This window comes from Carettochelys insculpta, chromosome 8 (genome assembly GCF_033958435.1).
Source record: "Carettochelys insculpta isolate YL-2023 chromosome 8, ASM3395843v1, whole genome shotgun sequence".
Classification (NCBI taxonomy): Eukaryota; Metazoa; Chordata; order Testudines; family Carettochelyidae; genus Carettochelys; species Carettochelys insculpta.
Genome location: NC_134144.1, coordinates 43,207,937 through 43,222,864, shown reverse-complemented (window position 1 = coordinate 43,222,864; position 14,928 = coordinate 43,207,937). Strand labels below are relative to the sequence as shown.

Genomic DNA, 14,928 nt, shown 5'->3' with positions numbered 1-14,928 from the left:
AACTCTGTACTCATTCATGGGGTCAGCATTCACACTGCTTAACGTTGCTAAATCAGCTGACTTCCATTCTTCCCTTTGCATAGGAATTATCCTCATTGTCAGAAAGAATGTCAGAGTCTGCTGCTAGACCTCCACCCTCCACTTATGTTGAGCGGTATGATCCAGTAATAATTATATGAAATCTTGAAGGTCAGAGCACTGAATTAACATAGCTAGTGTATCTGAAAAAAGTTTATTATTTTTCCCCAGCTATAATTATGTTTGTGAAAACAAACCCTGTGTCTTCCCACCAATATATGCAACAGGCATAGAACAAAAACACAATTAGGGTACTGGAACATGTAATTAAGTACTGCTTAAAACTACTCCGTTCTAATTAATAAAGACAATCTGCACAATGTGTAGCGTTTCCAGATACTTAGTACAGTAGAATGGTCTTTTTTAAGGCATTCTGATCTCCCCGGGAAAGGAGGGGGGAAGCTGTTTTGTTACTTCATTCTCCGTTTTAAAGCAGGCACTAAATACCAGTGTGTGCTGTGTCTGTTAACTTCACTGGAGTCATTTGAAGTTTTGGCACACTGCTTGGACACAGACTATTTGACAATTCTACTGGGGACAAGTGTAACAAATATACAGACATTGGACAAAACTAAACTTTGGTTAGGAATAAGAATGTATATTATATGGATAAACACAGAAAGTGATTTTTAAACCAAAGGCCAATTTTAAAATCATTTGAAACAAATAGGTAAATATAATTTAAATACAAACATACCTTTGCATTTGTTTGTTGTCTTATCCAAAATAGCCTTTGTGGATACAATTTTCCCATATCTAAAATTTTTTAAAAAAGGAAGTAAAAATTATACTTGTGACATCCTGTTACAACAGAGACCAAGATCATGTAATTTTACCATTAAATCTTCTGTTCACTTTTAATTTATAATGCCATACAAGGATATATTGATAAAAACAGCAAAAAAATCATGTAAAGAAGAAGGAACTTCAAACTTTAATCCTCAGTTTGTTAGATTTATATACTAAGGTTTCCTCTCTAATTTTCCATAACTGTGTAAAGATTACAAATGTCCTACGTTAAAGATGGAGCTTAGTCTTAATTTTGAAAATAAATTTAATTTAAACAAACACTTAGACCTTATTTTCTTCCGAAAGCACTTTGAAAAGGGGGGCATACATTATTATTCCTATGTTACACATGAGGTAACACACAGTGCTTACTCAAACTTGGGGAAAAGTGTGTGTGTGTGGTTTAAACAAACAAAACAGAAAACAAAAACATGTGATAGCTGACACATATTAGAACCCTAGACAGCAAAAGAAGTTGTTTTAACAAGTGTTAGCTGTTTGACATGAACTCTGGACTCTTCCCAGATAATACATGTACCAGCAACCATATGTTAAAAGTAGAAGCTGTCCTGACTTCACCAGGGTTCTAAAACATATTTGCTGACGCTTTAAAAATAACCACATGCCCCTCCTGGCACTGACAAGCCCAGAAAGCAATGAAAACCTTGACACTTCAAGGGCTGAGAAGAGCTCGTCAGGAATTTTCCACTGGAAAATTCGACTTTCCACAGAAGCAGAATTTTCCACTATTTTTTTCATTTGCCATCTAAAATAAGTCCCAGTTCCATGGCTTTCCCACTCCTTGACTGTCAGCCTAGCTTCCCAGGCATTGTGGCTCCACTGTAGCCTGCCAGGACGTGAGGGAGTTTTGTCATGGAAACATCAAATTTGTCCTGTTGTGGGGGTATTCTGTGCTTCTGAAACAAAAGGCTGCAGAATTTCAACTCCATTGAGAATTTCCAGCCATAGTGGGGCATGGGGGAATCTGTTGGTTCAGATTCAGCCTGTAAAAATATCAAACATTTTTTTCCATCGTACTGAATTTCTATTTCCCAAGAGAGAAAAAAAAAAGTGCCATATCACCTTATAGACTAACAGATTTTTTGGAGAACAATTTTTCGTGGGCAAAGATGTACTGATGGAATGGGTCTTTGCCCACGAAAGCTTATGCTCCAAAAAATCTGTTAGTCTATAAGGTGACACAAGACTTGTTGTTGTTTTTGTGGATACAGACCATCTGCTGACATCTATTTCCCAGGTCAGCTCTAGTGCTAAATACTCAACTCCCCTTTGCTGCCGACATTTAGCACTTCAACAGCTCAGGACCAGCCATCAGTGAGTTAGTGCTAGAATTGGGAACAGAATGTGTATCTCTTTACTCCCACTCCACGACAACTTCCTCCATTTGCTTTCTAACTACATTTAATCCAAACAATCTGTACATGACAAGGAGAAATATGGAACACAGCTAGTTCTTTATACAGAAAAATAACTTCCTGTATTCCATTAATACCTAACAGGATACTATGGCTGCAATGCGTAAGAGCTGAAATTAATGAATTTTGCTAGTTGGAAAATGCTAAAACTTATCATAGATACACATATATCAATATATTATGGTATGCAGAAAAAAGTGCAGTGTAGGCAACTCATCAGCTGCTATGTAAGCAGATGTAAGAGGGGAAGACAACTTCAAGTTGCTACTTCCTTTTGGAGCTTAGTAAGCAGTCAAATTCACAGTAAGTCGGCAATAAGACAAACATGTTATACCGAGGTGGGCAAGATCTGACCTGACACACCTTGGCCATGTCTACACTAGTCCCAAACTTCGAAATGGCCACAGAAATGCGTATTCAGCGTTTCATTAGCATGTGGGCGGTCGCAGCACTTCAAAATTGACATGCCTCGCCGCCGCACGGCTCGTCCCGACGGGGCTCCTTTTCATCTGCTCATGGGAATAAGGGGACTTCAAAGTAGGCGGGGTCCTTTCGAAAAGGAGCCCCGTCGGGACGAGCCGCGCGGCAGTAAGTCGCGTCAATTTCGAAGTGCAGCGGCCGCCCACATGCTAATGAAGCGCTCATTATGCATTTCAGCACTTCATTAGTAAACTTCAAAATTGCCATTTGCGTGGCCATTTTGAAGTTTGGGGCTAATGTAGATGTAGCCCTTTTGATCTGTCCAGTAGCCTGCCTCTAAGGCTGCGGAGAGGAGAGGGCTGCACTCTGTCCCCAGCAAAATATCTTAGTTCCTATTGGCAGGAGAGTGGCCAATTGGAGCTGAAAGAATTTGCTGGAGGTGGGAGCAATGCACAAAACCAGACAATGGGACCTGAGAAATTTTGCTGGGGACAGAGGCAGCGCAGCACAATTTCTCAAATCCCATTGGCTGGACCAGACCAGACTAGCCCCCGCCCCCTGCCTCCTTCACATCAGTCACCTACCCTAAAGCTCCCTTCTGCACTCAGTTTCTGCCACAGACCCCTCATAGAAAAGTGTGGTCCCATGTGTCAGACTCAGCAGCCACGTATCAGTCTAAAAGTTATTTCCTGGAATAATACAGAAATGTGTGTAGATCTGCGCATATTTGGCAGTTTATTTTAAAAATTTAATGTAGCCATAGCAAGCTGTCACAATTCAGGACAACTGCATTGTGTTCATGAAGTTTCACTGAAATGTTTCTCTGAGAGGCAGGGTTGTACTTATGCATGAAGGCAGGTGGTTCAAGCCTGGGGATTTAACAGAGGCCAGTGCTACTTGCACAGAGGCCCTGTACCTCCACCAGCATTGTGTGTCCCCTTGCTCTTGCATCCTAGACAGCACAGCCACTACAAATAACCAGCTGCCCTGGAAACCCATCACCAAGTTATGATAACACGAAGATGTGCTTGTTGCTGGAGACCTTGCCCACACTAAAGCCATAGGCTGTGTCTACACTAGCCAAAAACTTCGAAATGGCCATGCAAATGGCCATTTCGAAGTTTACTAATGAAGCGCTGAAATACATATTCAGCAGCTCATTAGCATGTGGGCGACAGTGGCACTTCGAAATTGATGCGGCTTGCCGCCGCGCGGCTCATCCGGACGGGGCTCCTTTTCGAAAGGACCCCACCTACTTCGAAGTCCCCTTATTCCTATGAGCAGAAGGGAATAAGGGGACTTGGAAGTAGGTGGGCTCCTTTTCAAAAGGAGCCCCATCTGGACGAGCCACGCAGCGGCAAGCCATGTCAATGTCGAAGTGCTGCGGCCGCCTGCATGCTAATGAGGCACTGAATATGTATTTCAGCGCTTCATTAGTAAACTTCGAAATAGTTTTTGGCTAGTGTAGACGTAGCCATAATGTAAGAACTCGAGAGCCACCACCTTATTTCTGTGGGGTCACAGAGCAGAGATGTATCTTCCCTTTTTAACTCCAATTCTCCAGCCAGAGTCTCAAGTTGTAGGCGTTCCCACATTAATGGAAACATTTTGGTCCTTTATTTGTCTGAGTATGTACATATAATACTGTAAACCACAAAAGTGGTTTCCTGAACATGCACATGACGGAAGCTGAAAGGTTCTGGCAGGTATACTAGAAATGAGACACTGCACTTCTACATCAGAGAAACGTGTAGACTCCAGAGTCAGACCATACCTCTCATGGTTATATAGGGATTTGTGTGTGGCACAGAGGGATATATAAATACTTTTATAAGCCCCACGCATGCCCTAGCTTTGTTTCTCCAGGGGAGTAGTATGGAAGAGATCACTTGTGTTTTAAAAGTGGTACAAAGAGGAATAACCCAGCTGGATTCTCCGACATCAGACGTAGTTTACAGGGCTCACACTTGCACAGTTGGAAACCTTCATCCTCCTTTCTTTTGCGATGGGAACGTGAAACTCACTGGACAGATGGCAGCAATGAACCCTACCCTGCCATTATCACAGGACTGTGAGAGGTTCAGAGGCAGGGTTTGGCCATTTTTTAGGCTAGCTGGCCCCCATTACCTGTGCTCGGAGTGCGTAGGTAGAGAATCAGTCACAGCCAATGCCCAGTGGAACTCACTGGAATTCTGAGATTTGGTGTCTAAATAAACTCATCATTCTGCTCCGAATGCATTATAAATCATCTCTCACACACTCATGATGTTTTTGAGCTACTGTCAGGCACCACAGAAATAACACTCATCTGTCTCTGAAGAGAAAACAAGCAAGTATCCTTGGGTAAAGTGTCTGCTGGGAAATACAAAGGAGGCCAGGAGCTGCGTAGCCAGGGAATACCCAGGCCAGAAAGGAGAGAAATGGGGGTCCCAAAGAAGAAGGTCAATGGCTGGGGAGCTGGAAGCTGAGCGTTGGTTCCCTCGGTGAATCACTGAGAGGTTAGCTTCAGAGTGATCACTTTGTAAAACATGTTCTCACACAGGCCACGGGGTGTTTCCATTTTCAGTGGACTAGATGACCTCCTGAGGTCCCTTCCAGTTATAGGAGATGTGTATCTCCAAAAAAAAAAGTCAAATATTACACAATTTCTATTCGCATTTTGAAATTTGCCAGTAGATTAGTGTAGCGTAAAGGCAGCTAAAAACTGAGGGCAGTGATGTCAGACTAAGACCTGAGCCCAAGTACCTTTTCTATTTGCTTTTACAATAAACATGCCAGCACTGTAACGTGTGTGTTCTTTAACCCCTTACATGGTCATCATCTTGAGCAGGGATATGGCAGAACATGGGGGTGGCAGAAGGAAGGGAGAATTACATGGCACTTGGGGGTAGCACGTTTGGTCAATGGCTGTGGGACATATTTAACAGAACCAAACCCTTCAGAGGATAAATCTCTGCTAACAATACCACTTTGAGCAGTGTTAGGGTCCGGGGTGTGTGTGTGTGTGTGGTATGTGAGGGAAACAAGAATAGCTGACCGTGCGATGAAGTCTGGGCAAAACGATGGCTGTCAGTGAATACATGGGAAAAAATTGTTTAAATCTTCCTTTTCAGTTGTATTGTAGTGGAACTCATAATACTAGCTGTTTACCTTACTCAGTAGTTTTAGACTGGCTCTCACCTCTAGCACTTGTGTGCTCTGGCTCAGAATGTGGTATCATGAAGAAATCTTGGCTGTTCAGGAGAAAGACTCCTCCTGGTCAGTGCCTTTGAAGGCTGGTTGGCCTACTGTGGCCGTCCTCCCCAGAAGCCTATCGCAGGGTTTGATGATGGCCTTCCTTGCCAAAATCCTCACCAAATGGGAGGGTAGCTGGAGGCCTGTTGCTGACCCTGGTGTTGCTGTAGCCCTGTTAGAGCCCCTTTGCTCTGAGGCAGCACTGTTCCAATGTCTATCTCTTCTGCTTCATTTGCTCTGGACACACATTACTAGATCCTAGTATTCCAGTGACAGCTGTTCAGATAAGTCGGGATATAAACTTCTCTCTGTAGAGGACAAGGAAGTCCAGGACATCCTTACATGATCACACAGATGTACAGAACATGGCGGCCATAAATTCTACATGGGTCTGTGTGTGAGCTCACTGTGCTTTGAACCCGCAACGGGGAGCTCTTAGTTGAGTGTTATCATTTAAAGAAGGGCCGGGGGAGAAGGTTTGTGACATTCAGTAAAAATGACCTTGATGTAGTACAGGACAGAGAAATAGACAAGACAATTCGGGCAAGAAACCACGTAGCATGGGATAACAGTGGGACAACCATCAGAAGCAGAATAGTTCAACTGAAATGCTACAGCTGCTGCATGTACAGCACATCCACGTGTCTTATTCAAAAAACAAACAAAATCCACCATCATTCCAGTTTAGAGTAAATCAATCAATTCTGGAAATGAAATAATGCAGCATGACATGCCAGGTAAAAGTTTATTGGGGGGGGGGGGGGGGAGACTTTTAAAGAACAAAACACAAATCTTTGCCATGTGGACCAGGCCTTCTTGTGTGTGCCTGATGGGGGCTCTATGGAAATTATTCACATTCTACATGTTGCTAGATCCCTTTCTGTTTACAAACAGAAAAGAAAGACTATATTTCATATCCCTCCAAGTGAAGGTGGACAGCACAACAGCACAGGCAACTTTTTTTTTTTTTTTTTGTGGAGGGGAGGGAGGCATAAATCAGTTCTTTGCCATTTCCAGGAGAAAATTTTATATAAATGCACAATATTTTATATAAAAAGCACCAAAACTTCCTATTTTGGAGCAATCTGACAAAATATTTCACATGAAACTAGAGTCTATAATAAGCACATTCTAGCTGCGTCTACACGTGCACGCTACTTCGAAGTAGCGGCACTAACTTCGAAATAGCGCCCGTCACGTCTACACGCGTCGGGCGCTATTTCGAAGTTGAAATCGACGTTAGGTGGCGAGACGTCGAAGTCGCTAACCCCATGAGGGGATGGGAATAGCGCCCTACTTCGACGTTCAACATCGAAGTAGGGACGTGTAGACGATCCGCGTCCCGCAACATCGAAATAGCGGGGTCCTCCATGGCGGCCATCAGCTGGGGGGTTGAGAGATACTCTCTCTCCAGCCCTTGCGGGGCTCTGTGGTCACCGTGGGCAGCAGCCCTTAGCCCAGGGCTTCTGGCTGCTGCTGCTGCAGCTGGGGGTCCGTGCTGCATATACAGGGTCTGCAACTAGTTGTTGGCTCTGTGTATCTTGCACTGTTTAATGAAAGTGTGTCTGGGAGGGGCCCTTTAAGGGAGCGACTTGCTGTTGAGTCCGCCCCGTGACCCTGTCTGCAGCTGTGCCTGGCTCCCTTATTTCGATGTGTGCTACTTTGGCGTGTAGACGTTCCCTCGCTGTGCCTATTTCGATGTTGGGCTGAGCAACGTCGAAGTTGAACATCGACGTTGCCAGCCCTGGAGGACATGTAGACGTTATTCATCGAAATAGCCTATTTCGATGTCGCAACATCGAAATAAGCTATTTCGAAGTTGGGTGCACGTGTAGACGTAGCCTCTATGTCACAAACCCTATCACACTCAGATGTAATGCCAGACTAGCCACCTTCAAGTAAAATGAGTGAAGCAATGGAAGATTCTCAACTCTGCTCTCTATGCTTTCCGAGTAATGCAAAAAGAAAATGGCCATAAGCATACTGCCAGGGATAACAGCAGCATGAGGGACTTTGAAGCAAGCAGAGCCAGCAGAGCTGGCTTTTAGAGCAGGCCTTAGGCTGAGGAGAAAAATGAGGGGGTGGTACCAGGACCCCTCTTGCGCCTAGGGAAGCTGGGGGCACACAGAAAATATTAGCCTATGTTTTTTACCCCATTCCCAAGTACAGACACACACAGTTTTATAATTACGTGTTCCCTTTAGAATCCCTTTTCTTTCCTAGCTTATTTCTCTATCTGTAAAACCTTTGGTTTGCTTCTGGGTAGGCATACCATCAAGTGGTCTCCCCCAAAATGGACAGAGGCCAGTCTGTATAACCTGCTCCATCCACTCAGTGTAAGAGCATCCACTTATAAAAATTCTGATAGAGAATCATTTCCTTTTTGCATAGTAGTGGATCTGGAGACCATGACTGCAGGATGCATCCATACACGTGCCATCTCTAGGTCTTCCTTCCTTCCAGCAGACTTATAAATGTCAGTCTGCATTGGAAATGAAATTGATCTGAAGAAATGGGTCTGTCCCATGAAAGCTCATCACCAAATAAATCATTTTGTTAGTCTTTAAAGTGCTATATTTCTGCTGCTTTGTTTCCTTCCAGCAGTAAGTGATGAGGGTGGGAGGCAAAGGGACATCACTGGGTACAACCTATTATTTTATGTTGCCTTTCGTTACTCAGAAGCAAGTAATGCTCTGAAAAATGCTCTTTAGCACTGAGGTGCTCAACACACTAGCCCAGGGCTCAGCGACCTTTTCCAGGCAGAGAGCTGAAATTTGACCTTTTGACCTCTGTGTATGGCCCGAGTGCTGGTGGTACTTTATAAAGTCGCTAACAGTCCTACTTACAACAGCTTCATTAATAAATTAATAAAGCCGATCAGTGACACTCCTGTCAGTCTGATCCTGTCTCCTTGTGCCTGCTAAAGGAGACAATGAGGATCTCTGATCTCTCCAGAGTGGGCTCACATCACTAGGCTGTGGAGTATTCTGATGTGGGGCTGTTCATTTTGGTTAAATAGACATTGGACCAGAAAGACAGAGTGACCCACGAGTCTAGTGGTTAGGGCACCCACACTGGCGGGAGACCCAGAGTACCCCAGCTCCAGTGACAATTTAATTACTGATACAACTGAAACCACTTCAGCAGCAAGAGACAGAGCTCTACATCAGAACACCCCACAGCCAAGCAGGACTGATGAGAGACTTCGCCAGGCTCTGTGGGGAATTGGCTCTGGGCCCCCTGGAAGGGGCAGGGCCTCAGGTGGAAAGGTCCTGAAGGACAGAATTTGCCAGACCAGAGGTGATCCAGGGCTTCTGCTCCAGGTGGCTGCAACCGCCCACTCTCTTGGGACTCCAGGCTCCCTGGACTATCATGGAGCTCCAACACCATGTTCCTGGAGCTACCACAAAGCTCTGATAGGTGGGGGGGGGGCTCCAGCCCCAGCCCTAGCCCTATGCTGTGGTGAAGGGGTGTGTGTCAGGGGCTCCAGCCCTCACCTTCCGCTATGACAGGGGCTCCGGCCCCCTCCTGTGCTGCAGAAGGGCTGGTGGGGACACTGGCTGTGGTTCCGGCCCCAGCCCCTGTCCTATGCATGTGGATGTGCCCCAGAACTGTCTGCATGGGAGGAAGAAGGGCGGGGCTGAGCTCCTTCCTCATATGCTGTGGTAAATCAGCTCACGTGCCACCCTTGGCATGGGTGCTGGGGGTTGCTGACCCCTGTAAAAGATAAAAAGGGCATTCTATACTTTTAAGAATAGGTGTTTTGTTATCTAGTCCTATGGCTCTTTTTACACGAATAAGTTTGCCTTTAACTAACAAGAGGTGTCCAAGTCCTGGAAACTCTAATGAAGAATGAGTAGCTGAGAGAGAAGAATCGGGGTCTGAAGGATTTGCTTGGGAGTAGGGAGGGCTTTAAGATTTACTCCCTCCAGCAACCCAAGAGCTGTTCTATTCTATTTTAGCAGAGAAAGAAGGAAGGAGGCTAGGAGGAAGGAGAAACATTTAGAGTCAGGAATGTTTGCTTCCTCTTTCTCTCTGTCAGAAAGTGGATAATCTTTGCCCATTCGGCAGTATCTGACTGGAGAACCAGGAAACAATACATTCTGTGAGCTTCCAATAATAATTTTGCAAGAGATTACTGGGTCTCCAAATAACCTTTAATTAGAATTAGTGGGATAATTTTTGGGAAGTCAGGTGGAAATTTACATCAGTGCATTAGAAAAATTATCTTTGTCACGTCTGCAGACATTTTAAACCAACATTTAAAATTCATTATTCTCACCTCGAAGACAGATCGTGGCTTTGTGTTCTGTTGTAACTTTAGAGGTAGCACCAATGGGTCTGTGGCAGAAATGCTTCCATTGTGAACTTAAATAATAATGGAGCACAGTAACAATCCACGTCAAAATTTGGTTTAATATGTTAAAAGACACAATTATGGAAAAATGCAATGTTCCAGTGTACGGCATGACATCACACTCACTCATGCAGCTGTGAAATGATGCAGCCAATAGCTTGTCATTCCCTTACCCCAGAACAGCCATCAATGTTACCGGCAAAACTGTCAGTGGCCCTCTCTGGCAGGAATTAGAGAGGACCATCAGGGTGAAGAATTAGCAGAAACCATCACTAGGAGAGAAACAGCAGCAAAGGAAGGATAGGACAGCATGGCCAGTCCTGGGGGAGCAGGGTTTGTATAAGGCTTTATAATAATGAAATTTACGGATTGGATTTGTTAAAAATAATTAATAAAGCAAAGTTTAAATAATGCATCTAATTTTCCTTTGGGTTCTGGTGATTTCACAAGTGACAATAACCTAATCTTTTCAGCTATGGCATCACTAAATCATGTCATAGAATTCTGGCCCCATTATTCAGGCAGCAGTCATTTAGCACTGGCCTGCTCCCCCCTCCAAAGGAGTTTTGCTACTAGGACCAATTCTATTCACACTGAAATTAATGAAAATCAGCCACTGATTTCAAAAGGATCATAGGTGACTCAAATTTGAGCACTTCTGAAAATTACACCCTACATCAAACAGTGAGCTAGAAGTAAACAAACAGCCACTCAGCTAGGATGATCTACACTAACAATGGTAAATTACTAAACTGGGGCTACGTCTACACGACGAGATAAAATCAAATTTAAAGGAGTTAACTCGATATTAAAACGTCACTGACTTCACTATGAATACCATTAGCTCAAATTACTGAGTCCAAACACTGATAAAATGTCGATATTGCCAAATGGATATAGCGTCAATTTCTAGTTTCAAATAAAGGTTAATGTGGAAGCACCATGTCTGTAATTCAAATTTATTAGCCTCCAGTAGTGTCTCATATGTATCCCACAAAGCTATGCGGTGACCCTCCATGTATGGCTGCTTCCTTCTCTGTTTCTCTCCATTCAGGTGCACAAGGTCACAGGACAACTGTGAATTTCTGATTGAATTAGAAATTGAATATGAATTCTGCAGTGACCAGACCTGCAAATATAAAGGTCCAGATGCATGGCTGACAGAACAGGGGTGGTGGTGGTGGACAGGGCCGACAGTACAGCTGCCCTTTGCTAAGCCAACGTCTGCAGTGGACATGTGGCTGACGGAACCAAGAAGGGGTGCACTGGGCTGCCTGTGCCTGTCACTACGCCAACGTCCACAGAGCACGCACGGCACAGGGAAACTGGGCAGGTTTGGGGAGGTCCAAATTCTGCTACTGGGTGCTCTGAATTCTGGGACAGTGCTTTCCATTCTTGGATTCTAACATGAAACACTCACGAGCAACAGGGGATAGGTACCCGCAATGCAGTGCTCATGCTGTGGAGCTTGCAAAGGACAATGGAGATGCGGAAACTCTACATGGAAAAATGATGAGTTAAATTTCAAGATTTGTGGACACAAATTTGAATTAATAAGAATGAGGTTAAAAAACTGAATTAAAAATTGAATTTATCTCAGTGTAGAAGTAGCCTTAGTTTGGTTTCCTCCAGCTCAAGGTAGTAGTTACCTCATAATCATGTTACACAATGCTTACTTTACTTTCCATAATATCAGTATGCATATGACAGAAATAAAGGTAAAAAACTTGGAAAAGTGAAAATAAATCATCATCCAGCTAATCTCCATCATGGTATATGTAACTGTATGTAATCATCACTGTAGGTAATGCAGCAGATATGCAAACATCTCTGCCATACTTTGATTTCTCGCAAACATGAAACTACTGCCAGGGTGGCCCTGAGGTTGCATGTCATTTATACCAGTTCCCACTTTCTACCAAAAATGTGTCACATGTGCAGAGGGAACATAAGGAGAGCTGGAGTTTTGAGGAACAAACTGTAAACTGAGAAAAAAGTAATTTTCAGTATTCTTTACGGACCCTTTCGCTCCAGGAACCCAACCTATTTTCTGCCAACCTGAGATGATTTAGCATAAGTTCTGAACCATCTGCCAGGGTGTTTAGGAGTTTAGTGGCATGCCTGCCTTACAGTTTATGGGTTAAGGAGGATAAACCACCTAGCAGAAACAAACTGATTTGATCGTTGACTCGTGTTTCAGAACCACATATGTAGTCTAAATAACTAAAACACTTTAATTTTAAAAATAATAATGCATGTGTCAAAACATTTTATCTTAACAGAGATAATTATGTTATGGGACTAAGTAGATTTTGCATTTCTATAACACAGATGTTTATTTTAAACATTTTTTCTACGTTACCTATTTAGATTTTTGTAATTGTATGAAATTATGGAAGTGGGGTCAGACAATTATTTAATGGTGGCAGAGTTTGAGACTCATGAGAATACAGTCAACATCACACATAAAAAATGCATGTCAAACACACGTCCCTCGATTTATAAGCTTCCCATTTATGAATGTTCACTACAACGAACCATGTAAATTTACACCTATTTTTCATTTTATGAGCACTATTGTCATTACAACAAAGAACAACCTGCGTGTGAACATTCACAGTACAGCTAGTGCTCAACTGGCAGCTCCATTTTCTACTTCCAAATTTTCGCCCTAAGAACAGTTTTCATCAAATGAATTATGTTCATAAATCAAGGGATAGGTGTATATGTACACACATACACAAAATATGTCCTTAAAAATCTGTAGTAAGTTACCAATGTGCTTTTTTCCTTACTTTGTAATAAATGATAATCATTGTAAATGGGAAGTGTGTGTGTGTTGGAGGGGGGCAAAAATCAAGACTTATCAATGTTTATAGATAAAAATACAATCCTTCCAAACTTACAAAACCTATCATATTTGGTAGTAACATTTTCCTTTTTCCATTTGTGAACTTAGCTGAGTTTACCCAAAACCTCAGAGCACATTTTATGCATATATGGCAGAAGCTTTTCTATTTATTCTACAAATCTGTTAAATATTTTTGAGAGGCATAAATTTACATACTCTAACCACAAATGATGGCTGATATTCAAGACTAGTAATTCTATTCTTTTATTGCATGCACTATTCACAGCTAAATAAGTCAGGTCAGCGCAAACATCAAAAGCTACTTATATGAAATATTGTAAACATGCATTTTATTCAGATGAGGCAGCACTGTGATCTGTTTAGAAACACAACTTGAAAGCAAATTAAATGTGCAGTTGTATGTGGATTATTATTATTAAAATCATTTAGGTTATGTCTGGATTGCCAAGAACTGTCAGCAAAAGATATGCAATTGGGCAATGTATTTGCATATATTTTGCCAACATTTTTGATGGGTGAAGCTTTTCTGACTTTTGGCCCATCCACACAGGGCCAAATGTCGGAAAACCCCCCTCTGTCGCAGCATGCCTTGTGGAAGAAGGCATACAGAGAGATGTGGACAGAACACTCAACTGGCAGATATTTACTGAGAGATCTGCAGTCTGGAAGTGTGCTCGGTCAACACAAGTTTTGTCAACAAAAGCCTGCAGTCTAGACATAGCCTTAGAAACTTACATATTACCATTATATTTTCAGCATGTTACAATGCAGATGGCAATTAACTTAAGGTAGTCCTATAACCAAAAGGACTATAAGCTTCCAAAACAAAGGAATTCGGTGAGGGTCATTTCTGTTATCTTTTGAAAAAGTTTTTACAGTTAGTCATCAGCACTTAACAGATGGTCAAACCACATTTACAACTGCTATTTAGTCAGAACGTATGAAAATATTAGCAATAAACATTATCACCATTAGAAAAAAAATAAGTTAACATGAACCAGTTTTTATTCTCTTTCTTACAAATGCAGCCAGTACCTTCCAGTCAATACTAATCAATATCTAGTTTAACAAGCTCTGGTACAGATATACACAATTACTTACAAATCTACAGGAATTCTTACCTGCCTACCTTTAGAAAATAAAATAAAGGATGCAAAAATCCTTATTTCATTATTAGAGTAAAATTATAAATGGGAATCTGTATTTTGCTACAGAATATTCACAATGTATGCCTGTGCCCAAACTAGATTCAAAGCAGTTCAGTGCATGAGAGGCATTTGCTGTTTCATACAGCCAAACAGAATGTGTTTTGAGCACACAATATAGATCAATGTGAAAGAAGATCTGAAAAGAATCCTAATTTTGGTGGTTCTGTGCATGAGGGGTGGTGGGTGTCAGAGCATGGCAAAAAGAAATGGAAGAGCAAAGTGGTATTATTTTTTAAAACGCAAACAGTCTCTGGCTGTTCTCTTACTTTAAGATTACAGAACTCACAGAAAGTATGTGTATATTAGGACTAAAATCTGCACTTCAAACACACCCTACCAAAAATGAAAGATGTTTATAAAAAAAACAAATACAAAAACACAAAACTAACATTGTTCATGTGGCTCATATCAGGAGTGTAAAAAGAGAAAAAGGAAACATAGTGCCCCATAAGCAACACAAGAATGCAACTCATTTGAAGGCAAAATCAAGAAGTTCAGGAGGTTCAAGAACTCAGCCTTGGACTGTTATTACCA

At 42.4% G+C, this 14,928-nt stretch overlaps 1 protein-coding gene across 5 annotated transcripts in view; it reads right to left on the bottom strand.

The window, feature by feature from the left end:
- Positions 1 to 14,928, bottom strand: part of RBMS1 (RNA binding motif single stranded interacting protein 1) — a 209,189-nt gene that overhangs the window by 67,122 nt on the left and 127,139 nt on the right. For all 5 annotated transcript variants that reach the window (XM_075000887.1, XM_075000890.1, XM_075000888.1 and 2 more), the window contains exon 3: positions 776 to 834. In XM_075000887.1, coding sequence (XP_074856988.1) covers positions 776 to 834 — 59 coding nt within the window. The remainder of the gene's footprint in view (positions 1 to 775; positions 835 to 14,928) is intronic.